General features: G+C 50.2%; 1 protein-coding gene across 5 annotated transcripts in view; it reads left to right on the plus strand.

Moving 5' to 3' along the window:
* The first annotated feature begins 59 nt into the window (after nt 1–59).
* The window catches only part of ELMO2 (engulfment and cell motility 2), a 49,254-nt gene continuing 28,506 nt past the window's right edge, over nt 60–20,807 (plus strand). For 2 of the 5 annotated variants that reach the window (XM_084645307.1, XM_084645311.1), the window contains exons 1-6: nt 3,042–3,120; nt 15,886–16,020; nt 16,148–16,188; nt 16,678–16,750; nt 17,151–17,201; nt 19,563–19,744. In XM_084645307.1, coding sequence (XP_084501433.1) covers nt 15,943–16,020; nt 16,148–16,188; nt 16,678–16,750; nt 17,151–17,201; nt 19,563–19,744 — 425 coding nt within the window. In that variant the 5' untranslated portion in view covers nt 3,042–3,120; nt 15,886–15,942. Of the gene's footprint in view, nt 488–3,041; nt 3,121–4,578; nt 4,602–11,689; nt 11,771–15,885; nt 16,021–16,147; nt 16,189–16,677; nt 16,751–17,150; nt 17,202–19,562; nt 19,745–20,807 lie in introns of those variants that run through there. The other 3 variants (XM_084645308.1, XM_084645310.1, XM_084645309.1) reach the window with 3 other exon arrangements.

Consider the following 20,807-nt stretch of genomic DNA (forward strand, 5'->3'; position numbering starts at 1 on the left):
GTGTTCCCCCTTCCCTCCGGCCGCGGGGATGGGAGGTGTTTCCGGTGGGGTTTCACGGAAAAGAACGGGGGCGGTGGTGCTGCCGCCCGCCACAGCCTGTTCCCTCCCTGGCCCCTCCGGCGCCGGCCCGAGCCTCGCCAGCCGCGGGGGCCGGGGTCTCGAGGGCAAGCCCGGGGGCGGGCTGAAAGGGTCGTTTATTACTGGACGCTGGCGGTGCCTGAGCAACCCTGGCGCTTCCCTCACCGGGCCTGCCCCAGGCAAAGGCCGCGAGGGACACGGCCTGCAGAACGGTGACGGGTGGTTTTAGGAGCGGCCTGATCGTCTAGCTTTAGTGTTTAGATTAAACATGCTGCATTTGCCTGCCCGCCCCATACACACAATCCAGTCCCCTGGCCTTCCCTCATCTAGGGTTCTGCTGCTTCCCGCGGGTTTCACCTCTGCTCTCTGGAAGGATGGCTAGCCCACTCCTGAGTGCTGACCTAGACAGGTAGGTGCCCTACTAAGCTATTTTCTTGTAGGCATCACAGCAGAAGCTAAAGGAACTAGGGAACACAGAGATACCTAGTCACAAAAAGAAAAGGAGGGCTTGTGGCACCTTAGAGACTAATAAATTTATTTGAGCGTGAGCTTTCGTGAGCTACAGCTCACTTCATCAGATGCCTTCAGTCGTGAGCTGTAGCTCACAAAAGCTTACGTTCGAATAAATTGGTTAATCTCTAAGGTGCCACTAGTCCTCCTTTTCTTTTTGCAAATACAGACTAACACGGCTGCTACTATGAAACCAGAGATACCTATTGACACCAAAGGTGCTGTGCCACAAACCTCTGAACCCTTACCAAAGAAAACGTTTAAGACAATGTAATAACCATCAAGAAAGCCAGAGCTAAGAAACAATTTCTTGAGCAACAGCTTAACATAACAAACGGTTGTTTGAAGGAAGTTGGCACTGGCCTTTCTGAAAGAAAAGTTCCTCTTCCATTTTTAAATATATTTAAAATGTGCATGATATTTGTAGTAAATAAATCAGACAGAATTTTTGACATGTCTACATTGTGGAAGTGGTCAAGAGATGCTACGTCCCTGTTTTAGGAGCTGTTAAATCACTCCCTCCTGAATTATTCTGGAATATTAATTGGTTTTCCAATCTGAATGCCTGCACCAAACTGTACAAAGCAGCACTTCTTGCTGCTAGGACTAGCCAGTCTACAGTGGTTCATGGAGATCACCCACTCCTCTGAATCCCAGGAACAGTAAATTGAGTCTAGGAGACAAGAGACGCTCCAATGACGGCAATATGAAGATAACACCCAGCTTTAGAGCTCCTTTATGTTTAATACAAACATTATCGTTTCCCAACTATCCTGGTGCTTGCAGAAGCTCAGTCTCAGTGTAGAATAGCTGGCTGAAGCCAAACTAAGAGACGATGTAGGAGACTGGTGAAAAGTTCAAAGCAGACTGTGAAGAGTTACAAAGAGATCTCACAAAACTGGGTGACCTGACCAACAAAATGGCGAATGAAATTAAATGTTGATAAATGCGAAGTAGTGCACATTGGAAAACATAATCCCAACTATACATATAAAATGATGGGGTCGAAATTAGCTGTTACCACTCAAGAAAGAGATCTTGGTGCCATTGTGGATAGTTGTCTGAAAACATCCACACAATGTGCAGCAGCAGTCAAAAAAGCAAACAGAATGTTGGGAATCTTTAAGAAAGGGATAGATAATAAGACAGAAAATGTATTGCTTCTATATAAATCCATGGTACACTCACATCTTGAATACTGTGTGCAGATGTGGTCGCCCCATCTCGAAAAAGATATTAGAATTGGAAAAGGTACAGAGATGGTAGCTGGTTAAACCCAGCAGGCTCCCTAAAAATGATTAGGGACATGGAACAGCTTCCATACGAGGAGAGATTAATAAGACTGGGACATTTCAGCTTGGAAAAGAGATGGCTGGGGGGGGATATGATGGAGGTCTATAAAATCATGACTGTTGTGGAGAAAGTAAACAAGGAAGTGTTATTTACTCCTCAAACACAAAAACTTAGGGGTCACCAAATTAAATTAATAGTCAGCAGGTTTAAAACAAACAAAAGGAAGTATTTCTTCACACAATGCACAGTCAACCTGTGGAACTCTTTGCCAGAGGATGTTGTGAAGGCCAAGACTATATCAGGGTTCAAAAAAGAACTAGATAAATTCATGGAGGATAGATCCATCAATGGCTATTAGCCAGGATGGGCAGGAACAGTGTCCCTAGCCTCTGTTTGCCAGAAGCCAGGAATGGGCAACAGGAGATGGATCACTTGATGGATCACCTGGTCATTCCCTCTGGGCACCTGTCCTGGCATTGGCCCCTGTCATCAGACAGGATACTGGGCTAGATGGACCTTTGGTCTGACCCAGTCTGACCGTTCTGATGTTCTTCTGATACTGGTGGCTAAAGGGAGGCACGTAACATCACACCTCACTGAAGGTACCAGCCCCAGATCACTATGTTAGATCACAGCCTCAGAGGGTATCTGGACTCCTGGCTGTTTCTGACTACCCCACTGGCTACAGAGACAAAATCACCCAGTACCACCAACAGCTGCACGAGTCTCTGTCCCTCCCGTCAGATGCCAAATCGTCATCCATGCTTTCGCCTTAATGACTGCAATGCACCACCCTGCTTCTCTTTCTCATCCAGCCTCCCCCTCCTTCGCTCCGGCCTCGCATTCCTCTGCCCTCCGCTGCCATCCAGCCGGCTCACTTATTCCCCGCCCCGGCCTATACACCCCCCGCTCAGCGGCGCCCCCTCCCCACCGTGCCCGCTCAGCATGCCCCATGCCCCCAGCCCGCCACCGGCCCCATCCCCGGGGGGTCAGTCACAGGCCGGGCCTTAGCCCGCGGCGGGCAACGGCGGCGGGCGGGACCCGCTTGTCCGCAGAGCGATGAACGGCTGGGTTACGAGCCTCCCCGTTCGTCTGAGTGACAGACAGGCCTCCTGTCCAATGGGAGGCACAGGGGGCTGCGTGACGAGCAGAGGCTGCAATGGGGCTGGTCGCCGCCTTGGGGGCGGGTCTGCGCGCCTGGAGGCGGGTCGCGACGGGGACTGGGAGCCGCCGGCTCGGGTGAGAGGGGGGGAGCGGGGACACTGGGGCGGGAGGGCCGTTGGGAGCGGGGGGTGGTGGCCGGGATGGGGGGCTGGTGCCTGGGCCAGCTGGGGGCCGTGGGACAGGGTGGCTGGGGGCCGGAGGCACTGCCCGGGATGGGGGATGTTGGGGGGCTGTGGGCTGGTGCCTGGGCCAGCTGGGGGCCGGAGGCACTGCCCGGGATGGGGGATGTTGGGGGGCTGTGGGCTGGGGGGGGGGCTGGTGCCTGGGCCAGCTGGGGGCCGTGGGACAGGGTGGCTGGGGGCCGGAGGCACTGCCCGGGATGGGGGGTGGTGGCCGGGATGGGGGGCTGGTGCCTGGGCCAGCTGGGGGCCGGAGGCACTGCCCGGGATGGGGGATGTTGGGGGGCTGTGGGCTGGTGGGGGGGCTGGTGCCTGGGCCAGCTGGGGGCCGTGGGACAGGGTGGCTGGGGGCCGGAGGCACTGCCCGGGATGGGGGATGTTGGGGGGCTGTGGGCTGGGGGGGGGGCTGGTGCCTGGGCCAGCTGGGGGCCGTGGGACAGGGTGGCTGGGGGCCGGAGGCACTGCCCGGGATGGGGGATGTTGGGGGGCTGTGGGCTGGGGGGGGGGGCTGGTGCCTGGGCCAGCTGGGGGCCGTGGGACAGGGTGGCTGGGGGCCGGAGGCACTGCCCGGGATGGGGGGTGGTGGCCGGGATGGGGGGCTGGTGCCTGGGCCAGCTGGGGGCCGGAGGCACTGCCCGGGATGGGGGATGTTGGGGGGCTGTGGGCTGGTGCCTGGGCCAGCTGGGGGCCGTGGGACAGGGTGGCTGGGGGCCGGAGGCACTGCCCGGGATGGGGGATGTTGGGGGGCTGTGGGCTGGTGGGGGGGCTGGTACCTGGGACAGCTGGGGGCCGTGGGACAGGGTGGCTGGGGGCCGGAGGCACTGCCCGGGATGGGGGATGTTGGGGGGCTGTGGGCTGGTGGGGGGGCTGGTGCCTGGGCCAGCTGGGGGCCGTGGGACAGGGTGGCTGGGGGCCGGAGGCACTGCCCGGGATGGGGGATGTTGGGGGGCTGTGGGCTGGTGCCTGGGCCAGCTGGGGGCCGGAGGCACTGCCCGGGATGGGGGATGTTGGGGGGCTGTGGGCTGGTGGGGGGGCTGGTGCCTGGGCCAGCTGGGGGCCGTGGGACAGGGTGGCTGGGGGCCGGAGGCACTGCCCGGGATGGGGGATGTTGGGGGCCGGTGCCTGGGCTGGTGCCGGGGTTGGGGGCTGGTGGGGGGCTGGTGCCTGGGCCAGCTGGGGGTTGTGGGACAGGGTGGCTGGGGGCGGGAGGCAGTGCCCGGGATAGGGGGTGGGGGTGTCTATTTTGTTTATAGCAAAGTGCCTCAGCACAGGGAGCCTGCTGGGTTTAACCAGCTACCATGAGGGGAGCTGGGTACTTCAAGGCAGCTGCAAGATGGAAACTGGGGCCTGGGGGCCTTGCGGAAGGCTGGGTGCCAGGTGGGTTGAGGGAGCCCCAGCATCGGTGTGGGCATTGCTTGTGGCAGTGTTCACTCAGTGCTGCCTGGACCTTGCTGGCTGAGCTTGCCTCTATGCAGTGCCAGAGAATAACCCTTTGGGCCCCACCTTGCCCTGTGCTGGGTCTGTGCTTTCCTTGGTGTTAGTAACCTTAAGTGTAGCACTGTCCAACCCCATGGATCACAAACCAGAAATGGATCCACATGTGGGGGAGGGCATGGTACCAGTTTCACAGCACCACTCATCAAAACTTTACAAGGAATTGGGTTGATGTGTGTGTGTGTAGCTAGAAAGTAGTTACTGAAGTTAGGATTGGGACAGGACACCAGAGCTTTGGTCTTTTCTCTGTAAGAATGCACTCACGGCACCTCTTGAGTGGACCAGAGGGAAGATAGCCCCCACCAGCACCACCACTTCCTGCCACGTCTAGATGTTTCTTGGAGATCTCTCATCAAAATACCAAACAAGCCGAATCCTATTTATCTTGTAAGATCCAATGTGATCACAGCCTGCAGTGGTGTGGCTGGAATTCTTATCTCACAATGAGCCTGAGTTTGTCCTACCTGACATATGCTTTTCCAGGTTTTCTTGCACGTGTGCGCACACACTCTGCACCATCCTTAGTTTCTTTTGCAAATTGCCTCATTGTGTGGTTCAGTTATTTGGTATTGTTTCTTCCTTTGGCTTTAGAACAGCCATTCTGTCAATTCTTTGCCAATTCTAAGCTGTGTATCCTATTGAGAAAGTGCTTGAGAGAGTTCAGAGCTCCTGCATGCCAGCCTGGGCCTGCTTGATTTATGTGGAAAGCTCCAACAGAGCTATTGAAAACCACATAATACAGAATCTGCACTGCTAGAAGTTTATCATGCACCATTGATAACAATTGCTGTTAGTAGGATCTCTGAGCAGCATTGGACACAGTGACCCATGACATTCTCTTCTTTAGACAGAAGTCAATTCTTGGTCCTTCAGGCTGTCCCTGGCTTGATCTGAATCTTTGTTGTCTAAATGTTTCCTGTTCTTTCACAAAGTCATTGGAGCTCAGAATCTGCTTTATTCTGTGGTGGTGTCTCTCAGGCACCTGTTTCAGATTCTCACTTGGGGTTGTGTTGACATGTTCCTGCTTAGTCCCCATTATATGGAAATATGCAAGCTACCTTTCTATAAATATGCAGACAATATTCAGTTATACATCACCTCACAGTCAGATTATCAAGATACACATCTGTCTTTGTCTTGTAGTTTGTGTAGCATTAAGCAATTGTTGGTGCATAATTTTATTAAAGCCATCCAGAGTAAACCCAATGTTTTGCTGATAGTGTCCAAGTCTTTGCAGGGAGTCACTTTGGTAATCTCATTTGATAATGCCATTATGACTCCATTTTAAAGTTTTAAAAGTCTGGAGCACCAGATTTATCCATGGGCCTAAATATCGCGTTTTACCATTTGAGGAATACTTGCAGGCTGTGACTGCTGCTCAGGGCAAATGAACTACTGTTGTTAAACGCTCTTTGATTATCTTGATTAGATTTGATATTTTTGTTTTCTGGGACTGCAGCCTATCCCCTGTCACCTCAGCATACACATGGCACAGGTCACACACATTATCCCAACTGTACAGTCCTGAGTCTGACTTCTTGTTAATTTGCAAATACATTTAAAATTCTTCTTTTGACAGTTCAGCTCCCTGGAGAAGCAGCTTCAGTCTAGTTGGTCAGTATTAATTTGTTCTGAGCATTAACCTGCCTTCTCAATCAGCAGAGTATTTAGACTGCTTTTGAGGTGGATGATAGCTATATCCCTTGCCTGTGGAGTATGCTTCCGGCTAAAAATCCACAGTTCTTTTAAATATGGCGATTGATTAAGTAGATTTGGTACCGTACATCATTATTGTGCATCCCTGAAGCTGTACTATGCACAACACTTGCTCAGAGAAGTTTTTGGGAGGCAGCTTTTTAAGATGAATTTTGTACCAAACTCCAGGTTCTGCTGACTCATCCTACAGCATTTCTCTCCTTGCCCATCTGTCTGGTTTGTATTGTTCTCTTTCTTTTTCTAACTCTCCTCCCTTTTTATCTGTGACTAGGTATCTACATCTTTCGTATGAAGTATTTTCTATCCAATCATCTTGCAAGAGGCAGGTTAAAACAAATACATCCGAGTATAGACTTATTATAGTCAAGTGTCATTTGAGAAAGATGTCCAGTGCAAACTTCTGGCAGTTATAATACGCAGCCTCTCTGAGAAAGTTATAAGGGTGCTAGGAGGTAGAGGGACGCAGAGGAAGCTAAGTCTAGGACATGTATGAGATGAGTTCTCTAGAGAAGAGGTAAGTTTCTCTTTGTTTCTTTCTGGATTGAGGTGAGGGAGAAGATATGGGATACTGGAAAAAAGCCCTAAGGTGGGACTGTAGTGCAGCATAGGCTTTCTTCAGCTACTTTGTTTTTCCCTGCCCCTACTCTGGACAAGAGAACAATCTGCCATGAGTTTCCCTACTAGACATGTCCTCACCCCTTTGTTGTGGGGAGCTTGTTGGCTGTTGGTAGTGCCAACTGGGGACTTTCTGAGAATCTCCTAGTAAGTTATACCGCATCCAAGGATTTTCAGAAGCTGGAGCTATTCATTGTTTAGGGGTTTCAGCCATGCAGTTTATTTTCTTGTGTTGCTCTTTTCTTCCTCTTCATTTTTATTCTGTGTGCAACACATTCAGCTCTCTCTTCATAAAGCAAAGGAAATGGAGCTTTTGAATAGGAGAATTAATTCTATTTGGAGTGTAGCAGTCTTCTAGATTTGCTCCTTCCCAGAGCAGAAGCTTTTTGAACAGAGTATTGTGAGCTTCTCTGCTGATTGCCTCTCCACTTTAGCCTCCCCTTCCCTCACTGCTTTATTTGAAGACATTTCTCCAGTGAGGTACCTGCACATAGTAAATTGATCTTTAATTAGTTTTGACGAGGCTCTTATCTCCACACAAGAAATTTGTAAATCATCGTGCAGTCGCGGAGTGCGTTGTAAGAGACTGCTAACTGTCTGATAGTAATAATCACACATGCTGCTTTCCAAGAGTTTCAAAACTGAGATCTTACTAGGTATAGCTGAACTTCCCCTAACTCTGCAAAATTTCATTCCAATTTAAAATACACCATCTCTCACCTGTGGGGTTGGTTTTTGTTAAGCCATATAGTGAAGCCTGTTTGGAAGACCACCTGCATTAAGCAATCCCTGTATTTAGGTGTTGATCCAAAGTATTGCCAGTATATTGAGCTTTGTTTCTCCTGCGTTAGAAAGCTTCTTCTGCTGCATCGTTGGTTTTTGTGGATCTCTTGAGTGATGTGTCTGTGTAGCACGTTGTTATACCTGTACAAACCTTCCACTGACTATTTCATAAACTGCTGGGATTCTTCTCATGCTCCATGTCTGGTCATTTCACCTTTGATGCTTGTCTGTCTTCCTTGGGTGTCCCTGTACAGTCTGCAGCGGGACTGTTCAAAGGCTTTGAATAAGTTGAATCCACTATATACACAACTGTACATAAGGAGTCGTGTTCCTGAGCTTTGTTTTAGTTTTGTACATGTGTCTCTTATAAAAGGGGAAATAGTTTAATATAATTTCTGCTGATGTATTTTTAAAGTGCGGATTTACTGAAAGCATCCTTAGCCCAAAATGCAGATATGGCTCAGCTGTCTCTGGGAGCTCTGCAGTGACCTCTGTAGTGCTGCCTAATTGTAGAGCATGATCTATTTATAACCCTGAGAATTTCCCCTTCCTGTTGAATCGTTTCATCTTAATCTGCACTTCCACTTCCAGAATGACCCACATTCCTCACAGGACGAGAAAAGGGGCCAGAGACTTATAGGAAACCCCAACCTGGGCACCTCACAGTCTTACCCAGAATTTTGCTCCACAGCTCTTGCACATAATAAATTCTGTTTCTCTCTACATCCCAGTATGAGTTTCTTCCCTCACAGCCTGTGAATCCTGGAGATGCCATCTTTCCGTGGCAACTGGTAACGAGGTCCCAAACACAGGATTGTGATTTCCCTGCAAGGAATGGCAGAAGAGGAAGGAGGAATATTATTCAAACACAAATCTCTTTTCCAGCTATAGTGAAACCAGGAGATGTGGGGAGGTGGCTAGAAATATTAGGAAAGTCAGTTCCCTACAAATTCCAGCTCTTTTCAGCTTGTCTTCTGTTTGTCCTTCTCTCTTGTATTCATATAAGCATGTTTCATGGTCAGGATACATTCCAGTTAAATTAATTGCAGATATAATAGTTATACGACTTGCATGCTACAGATTTAGACAGTTGAGGAAACCTTCCTTGAACCTGCTCTACCTCTCTTGCTGTGCATTTAATACTGGCCCAAGTTGGTCAAAGTGGGGTTGGTCTGGTTGTTTGTTTATGGGAGCAGTAGTTATTTGTTCAGGGAGCCCAGGCTGAGGTCTGCAACAGGCCCCAGGCCTAACCCTAGCCCAGGAATCCCTGCGCTTAGTAACCCTGACTCTAGCCAGGAGAGTCCTACCCTCAGTAACCCTAACACTAGACTGGGGGAACCCAATGGGCCTCAGGTGTTTTTTAGCACTCGCTTCCTATGACTAGGATTTCCCAGACTTCTGGGGCCTGGTTAGGTATTGATTGGAGAGCAGGAAATAAGGATCCCATGTCAGTTGTGGGAAGTTTTCATCCCTGCCTATCACTGACCTTTGTGGATGAGAACCTGCATGTTAGGTCCCACAGGCTTGGAGTTGTTCTGGAAACCATGTATTGTCTCTGGGGACCTGTGGGGTGGTGCTGCTCCTTGTACCCTAATCACAGTAAATGTAGATAAAGGCTTAGTTGATAATTTGCTCTTGTGTCTGACTCTGGCTGCTGCTGCATTGTGACTCTCTGACAGATGAGGCTTCTTGAAGCTGTTCGGAGACACAAGAAGTGAGGCTGAGACTCTGTCTTGATGGGTTCTAAGCAGGATGAGGAGAGCTCTGTAATGGATTTCTCTGGTTGGAGGTGCAGAGTTCCCCCGCCTCAGCAGGTTTTCTTGGGTCTATATTTCATTCCTCACCCTTACTATCATTGCAGTTTACTAGACTTTAAGGGAATCCAGTATTCAAGGCATCAGCCCCTTGTTACAGTGGTCAGGAAGGGCACTCCCCTTATGTGTAGCACTTGCTCATGGAATAGATTTCCTTCTTCCTCTGAAATAACCAAGATTAAAATGTCTGACAGAGGGCTTAAGGCTGAATGCAGTGTGGATCTGGACATTCAGCTGTCACACTTTAGAGAGACGCTCATTTTTGGTAGTTTTGAGTTGGGCACTGGGCACTTTAGCATCCTCCTGCCATTAGGAATTTGGTCCTGAGTTCTGGAATCTGTTTCACTGTCAGGAAATGAGACTTGTGAGCAGAGCACTTTTCTCAGTGTGTCTGTATTGCCAAAACACCGGTAATTGTGATTAACACACTGTAAACTATGCACAGAGTTTGCACCAGTTAATTTTCAGTATTCCCAGCCCTCTCTATTGGTCACAAGAAATCAGCTTATGCAAGGGACTGAAACTTCATGCTTTGTTAGGGAAGAAGGGGCAGTCCCACTGTCCCAGGGATCTTAAGGGTGTGCACCTTCATTCTTCTGTGTGCTATTAGCTGTCTGGTCATCCCTTGTTCAGGGTGCCCACATGGAAATGCCCGGATCTGTGCTGGGTTCTCTGGCTAACAATAACAGCGTTTCTTTCTGAGCCTCTGCTTCAGGAGAGGCTTTTGCATTGAGAGGAGCAGGACAGATGGGACCATAAAGGTGCCAGTAGCAGCCTATTTCAGAGTAACAGCCGTGTTAGTCTGTATTCGCAAAAAGAAAAGGAGTACTTGTGGCACCTTAGAGACTAACCAATTTATTTGAGCATGAGCTTTCGTGAGCTACAGCTCACTTCATCGGATGCATACCGTGGAAACTGCAGCAGACTTTATATACACACAGAGAATATGAAACAATACCTCCTCCCACCCCACTGTCCTGCTGGTAATAGCTTATCTAAAGTGATCATCAAGTTGGGCCATTTCCAGCACAAATCCAGGTTTTCTCACCCTCCACCCCCCCACACAAATTCACTCTCCTGCTGATGATAGCCCATCCAAAGTGACTCACTTTGGATGGGCTATCACCAGCAGGAGAGTGAATTTGTGTGGGGGGGTGGAGGGTGAGAAAACCTGGATTTGTGCTGGAAATCACTTTAGATAAGCTATTACCAGCAGGACAGTGGGGTGGGAATAGGTATTGTTTCATATTCTCTGTGTATATATAAAGCCTGCTGCAGTTTCCACGATATGCATCTGAGGAAGTGAGCTGTAGCTCACGAAAGCTTATGCTCTAATAGATTGGTTGGTCTCTAAGGTGCCACAAGTCCTCCTTTTCTCTCTACACAATGTGCATGATAATCACATAATACACATAGCAGCCTAATTACTCAGGAGAAAGGCTGGAGACCATTTGGCTAGGCAGAGTTGTTATGGATACTACCCTCAACAGCCTCAGAACTGGTTATGTAGCTTCCTTCCCAGCCAGCCTGGGCTGTCTTCTCTCAGATATGCCTGGGCCTGAAGCATCATTATTCTGTTGCTCCCAAAAGGCAAGTGATATGTCGGTATTTCCTGCATGCCCTGGTATGTCCCAGCCATGGAACAATGTGCATCCCTGCTTCTGGCAAGGTTCATGGTCCCTAAATTCTCTGACCTACCCAGCTCAGATAAAAAGATCCTGCTGACGGAGCAGGGCTCAGCCTGCAGACTGCTCTGAGCTTGTGACACCAGAAGCATGTCAGAGCTCCCTCTGGGACATATTTTCACAATGTTAAAATGATGTTGTGAACAGCAGAGACCCAAGCTGAAGTGGTAGGAAGGAGCCGGGTGTTTGCCTTCTCCAGTGAGAGACAGGGAAGGGTTAAGACAAAACCCTACCATAAATGGGAGAACATTAACACACAGGCAGTGGCAGCCCATGGCAACAGGACAGTGGTGTGCTGAGGCGGCATCTTAAGCAGAGAGTGAGGGGGGGTGCTTTTATCCAGCGTTCTCTCTCTCTCTCTCTCTCTCTCTCTCTGAACTGGTCCATGGCTGTGGTCTGCACTGGGCTTTTCTAAATGCTTCTCTAATTGAATTCTCAGGTGAGTTTTAATTCCTTCCGGTGATTCCACAGGAAGGTCTAAAAGAGGGGACTGTGGCGAGGTGAGGATATCTTGCTTGGTGTCCTGTCCTGTCCTGCAGGGACATCCAGTTCTGTTTGTTATCCCAATGAGGGAGGTCGAGTCCTGATCCAAAGGGAGTCTTGGAAAAGGATATGGCTCCCTCCAGTGGCCCCAGCTGTGTTGCCTCCAGCATTAGGGGATGAAATAGCAGACATTGTTCTTGTGCTGGAGAGAATGGACCTGGCAACTTTTATCTACAGTGCATGGAATTGGGATAGGCATTCCAGCTGCTTTCTTGTCATGTTGTCTGAATGGCCTGGTTCCATCTAGCTGGGCATGTGACTCCTGTTGAGGTTTTGTTTCCCATTCACTGTGGTGCTGTGCTATCTCTGCACTTATGATCAGTTCCTTCTCAAAGGATAGATGCTCAGGCCGGCATTCCTGTGGAAAGTGGAAGATGTTCTGTGTGTATCTTTGAGATTAAATCAAGTGCTGTGCCTGTTTAATATCAGATCTCTCCTTTGCGGAGAGGATTACACTCCAGGAGCCCTGAGAAATCCTTCCTGGGTATGTGACGGGTGTACCAGCGTCTCTGAAAGCCGTGCTGGCGCTCGTGCTGCACCTGCCCTTTGAAGACCTCTTAGTTCCCTTGCAACTTTCCACTGAGCCCTCATGATGTTTTTTTCTTGATGTATTAGCAGAGCCCTCTGCTTCTGAAGGTGTTTTCCAGATTATGCTGTTCAATTTGCATGGCAATCATGCGAGGTTCCTCCGTTTGTGGAGATCTCACTGATTCAGTCCATGCTCCACTCCCATCAGAGCAGCTGTTATGTGTGGGTTGTACTTGTGAATGGCAGGGTTTAGCAATGCACTCTGCACCCAGAATATCCTGTTTCCATGAGCACTTGTTCCCCTTCCATTGGAGACACTAACTGGGAAAGCAAATGCCAATCAGCATTAATTGTTGGAATACCTATAGCTGGGCCTTTTCCTGCCTAGGCCCAGTTCCGGCTAGCAGAGCAGATGTTGCCTTTTCTGTTCCACTAGTGTTGCTATAGGATCTGAGATTGTACATCTCTTATTGCAGAGGGTTGAAGGCTTGAAGACTGGTAGAGTTGGGTTTTGCAAGGAGCTGATGTAACCAGAAAATGGCATGACCAGGTCACAAGTGCGTCATCATAATAGGCACTTTTCTGCATCAGTTGTTTTCTTCCTCTCTGTGTCACTAGTCATTCACTCACAGAATCCCACTGACTCCTAGGTTTTTGGGAGCGGACGCTGGAAATAGAGGGAGAGGCCCGGAGGTGCAGGGCTGATCATTCGTTGCTACAAGGAAATGCAGCAGAGCAGGCAAACCTCTGCTGCAAAGGCTGCCAGCATCTCTTCAACACTCCCAGTCTACATGTCCTGGCCTCCACTTCTTTAAGAGATCAAGGAAATCATCCTCATGCATTCATCGTAAGGCTGTGTTCCAGTTCTGTAGGTGGCTGTGACATTGCCTCTCAGTCTAAGAGTGGCAGTGGGCTGCCCCCAGGTTCTGGCTCCATGGAGAAATCACTTTGTACTCCAGATGCTTTTTACCCATCTCCTGCTAGGTCTTGCCTGAGGGGGAGAGACCTCTGTGCTGGGGACTGATTTTGCAGGCAGCACCTTGTCTTTCCCTTTGGGGAGAGGCTGTTTTTTCTATGACAGTTCAGATCTCACATAGGCTGTTTGAAATCTTCCAGCCTGAGAGCGAATGGTGGTGCTGGGGCCCACATTACATGTGGTTAGTGACCACAGCCCTGTGGGAGGGAGACAGGCAGCCTCCAGCCTGCAAAAGCAACTGTATTACAAACTGAAAAGAGAGGAACCAAGCAATAGCATTTCACTGAATTGCAGCCTGCCACTGATAGAGCACAGACTTGCATGCCAGTCTTGCATGCCACAGGGGATTGAACCCTAGACACCATGCGACATTCAGACCTGGGCAGGTCCTGGGCTGTCCTGGGTCAGAGCCTGACACCCTGGCAGCTGCTGGGTGTAACCGTAGCTCTGGCGGAAGCTCACAGTTCAGCTGTATCTGTGCCTGGCATGGTGATGAAGCACAGCCACACTAAGGGTGTGGGGTGGAGATGTTGCTGTGGCTCTGTCTAGGAACCTGCTTATGTGCCTGGTGTGGGTCAAGAAGTTGACCGTTAGTCTCTTTCCCTGACAGGCTGGTGGTTATTAATGTCGTTGAAGCATTTAATCTTTTTCAAAGTTCCCATGTCCCCAGAGCAGTGGGTGCAGCTTGCAGCTGCTCGGAGTGGGAAAGGGCCTAATGCTCAGTCTGCACTTTCCCCCCTTCACCCGCTCTTTCGCTGCACACTGATGACAATTAGGCTCTGTAAGCTCCTTATTTCTCTTGCACCGTGACCCAAATACAGACTGGGAGCCTGTGGTAGGAGTTAGCAGAGGGTTTTGTTGTGCTGATTATCCTGACCTAAGTGTCATAGCTCTGCAGAAATAGTGACAGCAAGTCCCTAACCTCTGTTACCCAGGCTGCTTGGGCAGAGCAAGGCCAGGGGGCTCGCTGCTGAGACCTGCAACTCCCCAACCCTGCTCTTTTCTCGGCATGAAGCTGTAGCCTGGTAACAAGTTATTTTCTCACCTGGTTTCTGAAAATCATTTCTCTCCTGGGCACCAGCCCTGGCTGCACAGTTGTGACTGGTCTGTTTGTGTTGAACTACCTAGCCACGGGGGCAAGCAGGGAGTGGGCTAGGGAACCTCCAGTGCTGCGCAGACAGGATTGGGTTGACATAGCTATTCATCTTTGCAGGAGGGCCCAGGGCAAGTGTCTGAGTCATATCCAGCTGTCATTTTCTTTGCTATACTGAGTGGTTTGTCTCCATCCAGCTCTTAGTGGACTATGTGTCCAGTACACAACCACCACCACAATTAGCAGTGCTCGGCCTCTTCAACAGCCAAGGACTTAATGGGTCACAGAGACTCAACTTGCCTCTGGGGCCATTCCAGTGAAAACTGAGATGTACTTGTGGGTGTAGAATCTTGCCCTGCTGTGACCTGTTATACCTGCCCTCTCGCTCTCTGGGGCTGTTCTTCTGGCTCCTTCAGCTGAATTAAATATACTTGGAAATGTACAAGAGAGAAATCTTGACAATCCTATATGAGCATCTTGAGAGTCATTGAAAAGGAGATAAAATTGGTGCAGCAGGCCTTTGTGCACCAGGGGCCAATGCCTGTTGCTAAGGCATAAAATCTCATAATGTACAATACCATACTCTGTAAAATGGTACCCCTGACTTCCAGCTGGGGGAACACTTGAGGAGTCTTGTCCTAGCTCAACGCATTTACAGACTCAGGCTATGTCTACACTACGTCATTTACAGCTGCGCCACTGTAGAGCTTCTGGTGAAGACGCTCTAAGTTGACTGGAGAGAGCTCCCCTGTTGGCTTAATAATTCCTGCCTCCACGAGAGAGAGTAGCTATGTCAGTGGGAGAAGCTCTCCCGTTGGCATAGCGCTGTCTACACTGGCACTTAGGTTGGTGTAATTTATGTTGCTCAGGAGTATAATTTATGTCGCACACACCCCTGAGAGACATAAATTATACTGAAGTAATTTGTAGTGTAGGCAGCCTCTGCCTTTAAAGTATGAATGCTGAGCTTGTTATGATTCTGAATCCATGTGACCAAAACATTAAGACTGCAATGGTATTTGCACAGGAGTTGGGGGTCCCTCATTCCTTGGGGGAGTATGTGCAACACCTTTCTGATCTCTGCCATGGTACTTACTGAATGTCCATGCCCTGCAATGTTCTGTGTTCATTTCGTGAAAGCCCCTGGTAGGATGGACCATATGGGACCCTTCACTCTCACTGTCAGCCAGAGGGGTAGTCTGAGGTCCTGTAGGAGATGGGGTAGAACAATTGTCACATAGGGCAACACTGGTGGGTTTGCTCCAGAGAGTGCCTGGATGTGTCCTATCCAAAGGCCGGACCCTGCTTCACACAAGATGGTCCTCCTGCAGGTGCTCAGGTGCTGTGGGGATGGGTGCAATATAGGAACCCAAATGGATCCAAAAGAGCTGCTCACCATCTCCCCTTTCCACAGGTTTGGGGGTGGATGCTGTCTCCCCCATCTCAGAAGGAACTGGAGTAGTCTGGAGCCATGCCACCACCCATGGACATTGTGAAAGTGGCTGTTGAATGGCCTGGAGCCAATGCCCAGCTGCTTGAAATAGACCAGGTGAGAGCTGGGTGCAGGAGAGGAACTTGGAGCATGGTGCTGAAACATGGGGAAACAGAATCAGGAAGCTTCCCTTGTGGCTGGGAGAAAGGGTCACTGCTGAGCACTCTCTCTCTTTCTGTTCTAGAAAAGGCCCCTGGCGTCCATTATCAAGGAGGTCTGTGATGGGTGAGTCTGGCTTTCTGGAGGCCCTGCTGCAGCAGAGCAGTCACCCTGCTGGGCCTGGCCTTTCACATATCCTACCAGATGTGCTGTTGGCACAGTGTGGACTGCCTCCCTCCAGGCTTCCCAACCTGGACATGGGGCAGGCCCAGGGCTCTAGCTGGGAGCGTGAACTCCTGGGTAACGGGATCCCCTGCTGTGTATGTTTGTGCCCTGATACTCAGGGCTCCTGAGGCTTGGCCTGGCCTCCTCTAAGGTTTCTGCAGTCCAGGCCTTCACAGAGTTTCTCTCAGCTCCTGGTTTTATTCAGGCTGAGATCCCACCTTCTCCCTCCTCTTCAGAAACCACAATCTTCTCACTGGGGCTTCTCTCCAAATCTCCATTTTTTTCCACTTGGAGCAAGCCACCCCTAGTCTAAGTCCTAGCCCTGGACATGGGTGGTGGCCTGTTAGAAGGAAGAGACAGGGCCTTATGTGTCATCTTCCCCCCTGCCAGGTGGTCGCTGCCAAACCCTGAATACTATACCCTGCGATATGCAGATGGGCCCCAGCTGTACATCACAGAACAGGTCAGTATGGGGGGATGGTGTGATGGTCCCCAGGGAAGGGGTTTGAAGGAGTCTCTACGTTGGCCAGCAATGAGCTGCAGCTGTCCCCATTACTGGGAGAGGTTTTGCCCCATTCCCCTCTATGGCCACTAAACATGGAAACTTACATTAACCAGTGCAGTCCCAACCCTTCTTCCCCTTTCCCCTACACCTGCTTGGGCACAGTTGTCCCATGGCCCAACTTCCCCTTCCTCCCCACAACTCACTTTCGAGCACAGGGACCTTATGGTCCAACATAACTCCTTTTCCTCCATGTGTATGTGGCTGCATACACACATGCATAGATGCACAGGTCCATGGCCAACTGCATTTCACCATCACCACCTCATGCTGCTCAGATGTTTCTCTTTTCTCTTTGCAGACTCGCTGTGACATTAAAAATGGGACCATCCTGCAGCTGGCTGTCTCCCCGGTATATGCCTTCCTTCAGTTGTTTCTCTGCCATAAGCTCATTCCAGCCACTCAGCACCCTGCTCCTCCTCCCGGGACTGAGCCTACTCCTGCTGCTTGGTGGACTAAACTGAAAGATGGTGCCCCCTATGAAGAGCAGTTTAGCCCCAAGCAGGAAGAGCCAGCTTTACTGATTTACTTACAAGAGAAAAATAAATAGTTTGAGTGACTTGACCCATTGCATTGCATCCCTCGTGAGGTGATGTAACCCCACAATTTCACCCAATTAGCTCCTCCTGCCTCCACACTTCTCTTGTTGCATCTTGTTTTAAATTAGAGTTTAAGTTCCTTGGAGCAAGGCCTGCGTCTTCCTGAGTGCACAGCACGCAGCGCAATAGGGCCCAATCCTGAATGGATGCTGGAGACTACCACAATCATAACAGTAAAAATAAATACATTTTAAAAAGCAGCTTACACAGGGATCGCTTGTTCACCTCTGAAATGCAGCCACCTGTGGGATGGGAGATGGCAGCTGTTTTTTAACCACACAGCAAAGTAGCATACCAGTTTTGTGTGAGAAGTGGAGAAGAGTTCTATCTCTTTCCAGTATGAGGACAGATGGAAAGAGGAAAAAGTGTTGGATGCATTAAAAAGCTTTAGAGAGATTTTTCTTTGGAACTAAAAGGTCTTTTGGGGCCTCATATTTCTTATGGTTCCCACTTTCAATGTCTGTACAGTAACTCATTTAACGTCCTCCCGCTTAACATTGTTTCCAGGTTATATTGCTACTCCATTAGGGAACATGCTCGTTTAAAGTTGTGCAATGCTCCCTTATAACGTTGTTTGGCTGCCTGTTCTGACCACTGCTTATAAGATTCTGTGGAAGAGCAGCAACTTTACAAGGGAGCATTGCACAAGTTTCTCTTCTCCACCTCCTCCCCCTCCCTCCCAGCGCTTCCCCCGCTGCCAAACAGCTGTTTGGCAGTGCTTAGGACTTTCTGGGAGGGAGGGAACGGGGAAGCTGCCCTCCCTCCCCCCCGCCAGGCAGAGCCACCCGGAACCTAGGGGCTGCAGGGCCGTGGGCTAAGGGGGCCCCGGGGCCCTGGCCTGCAGCTCTAAAGCCCCTTTCGGAATGCGGCACTGCGAGCATGGGCTGGAGGACTCAGGAGGAGCAGGGGCAGCCGTGCAGCCAGCTGGCCGAAGAGAAGCAGTGGTTTCGCAGCCCCTAAAGCCCCTGCATTCCGGGTGGTCCTGCCTGGCTGGTGGGGGGGTGGGGAAGCAGCTCCCAGAATCGTGGCCATGGGGGTGATGCCGCGCTGCGTGGAGCCATCTGCACACCCCCTGCACCAAACAGGAGCTGCCCCAGGTAAGTGCTCTGCACCTCCTGCCTGCCCCAGCCCTGAGCCTTCTCCCACACCCTAACTCTCTCCCAGACCCTGCACCCCCAGCCCCAGGAGGAGAATGGAGAGAAAAAGAATGAAAAATGGGGGAGGGAGGGAAGATAAGAGAGAATGCTCCCCCACGGGAGGAGCGGAGGGGGAGCGGGCAAAAATGAAGCTGAGCACAGGGTCCCACTAAGTCTAAATCCGCCACTGGAGGGAGGGAGAGGAGTGAGGAAGCACCGCGTCTGCACTCCTCCTCCTCCATCCCAGAAAGTCCTAAGTGCTGCCAAACAGCTGTTTGGTGGCAGGGAAGCGCTGGGAGCAAGGGGGAGGAGCGGGGATGCGGTGTGCTCCGGGGAGGAGGTGGAGTCGGGGTGGGGAAAGGTGGGCCTGGAGTGGGGCAGGGACGGGAAGAAGCAGGCCTGGAGCATCCCCCAGCAAAGTCAGCACCTGTTCTTCTGGGGGGAAGCTACTGCTGTGCAAGGTACTTCCTAGCATCCTTGCCTGCCTCATTGTCTGCAGCAGGCTGTGCCTGTGTGGGATAAGCCAGGGGCACCTCCCCGCCACAGTACAATACTGTACAGTATATAGTGCCTTTTGTCTGCCCAAAACAATTTCCTTGGCGTCACCCCCTGCATTTACATTAAATCTTACGGGAAAATTGGATTTGTTTAACATTGTTTCACTTAAAGTTGCATTTTTCAGGAACATAACTACAATGTTAAGTGAGGGGTCACTGTACCTACTGGAGTGGGATTGGATGATTTATCCAGCATTAGAAACGAACACTTGACCCACCTGCCAGTTGGCTGTAGTTACAGCTGAGAGCAGCATTCCTGATCCCAACGCAATCTGCCTAGACAACTAGTTTTCTGTTCTGCCAGTTCCGGTAACCCTTTGGCCTTGCTGTTTTCCTTCTGCCCATTGCTGCATCCCTGGCAGAGGCTCAGGAAGTGTCAGCAGACCCATAAGTAACTGGCAAGATCTTGCCTGTCTCCCAGTCCAGGGCAGCACGACAGCTGATGGAGAGGACCCAGTCACACAGCATGGAGGCCCGACTGGATGCCATGAAGGAACTGGCTAAACTGTCTGCAGATGTGACCTTTGCCACAGAGTTCATCAATATGGAGGGCATCACAGTGCTGACACGGCTGGTGGAAAGTGGCACCAAACTTCTGTCCCAGTAAGTATTTCTGGACTCTTGGAGCAGGGACTGGTGGGGGTGAAGAGGCTGGGGGTGAAGCAGCAACTGTCTTGGTTCCAGCAGGGATTAGGATTTTTCTAAAACATTTGTTGGCTGTTACAATGTTAAACTCAGGGTTTTATGTCAGGTATATCTGGCAACTACCAATATAACAATCACCATGAAAAACATTTATTAAACACACAGAAAAGAGGAGAAACTGTTACAATTGTTGAAACTTAAAATATCAGGGGGGAAACTTAATTTTAACAGTCACCGTCATTCCCTTCCACTTTAGTTATCGAGTCTTTTAGAACTCTTGCTCCTACATCTTTAGATGGATTTAAAATATGGTGTTAAATGTTCTTGCTGGGGAAAAGTCAGCAGTATATGGTCTTGAGTTGTTGAAATTGGATCTCATTCCTTTTAAGACGAAACAAGACAATCTGGCGCAAAATGGAAAAGACAGGAATAGCAAAAAAATAAGACAGAGTGTTTTGTCTTGAAGTTTGACTGCTCAGAAATTACAGGTACAGTGAGCACATGCCCCCATTAACCACTCAAAAGCCTGGCAGACTTTTTCCAGAGTTTATTGGCATAGTTTATAACTGCTTCTCAGGGTACAGCCGTATTGCAAAAGGTGGAATTGTTGTGGCTGACTATGCCAGACTCTTATTAGGCAGATGGCAGGAAGAGATATATGGGAAAGAGGGGAAATATGGTGGGAGAGGTAAAATGACGCACTAGGAGGTGATAGCAGGAACTTCAGGTCCAAGTCTAGCTGTTGATCAGGATTCAGCTCAGCCCAATAGGGTGATGTTTTTTGGTTCCCATTGCCACCCCCTGCCTCTGATCTTGTCAGGATATCTTTTACCATCAGGACAATGAAAGCCCAGGGGTGTGATGGTTGATTCCTGGGCCGCAACAGGTGGAGAGGAGTGATGTGTGGTGGCAAAAGCAGCACTCATGATGGTGCCGCTCAGTCCCTCTTCTTTCTGCCAGCTGTCCAGGTCTCAAGTGTAGCAAGTTGCCAAGTAACCCCCAGCAAAGCAGTGCACATAGA

This window comes from Lepidochelys olivacea (assembly GCF_965140295.1).
Source record: "Lepidochelys olivacea isolate rLepOli2 genome assembly, chromosome: 13".
NCBI lineage: Eukaryota > Metazoa > Chordata > Testudines > Cheloniidae > Lepidochelys > Lepidochelys olivacea.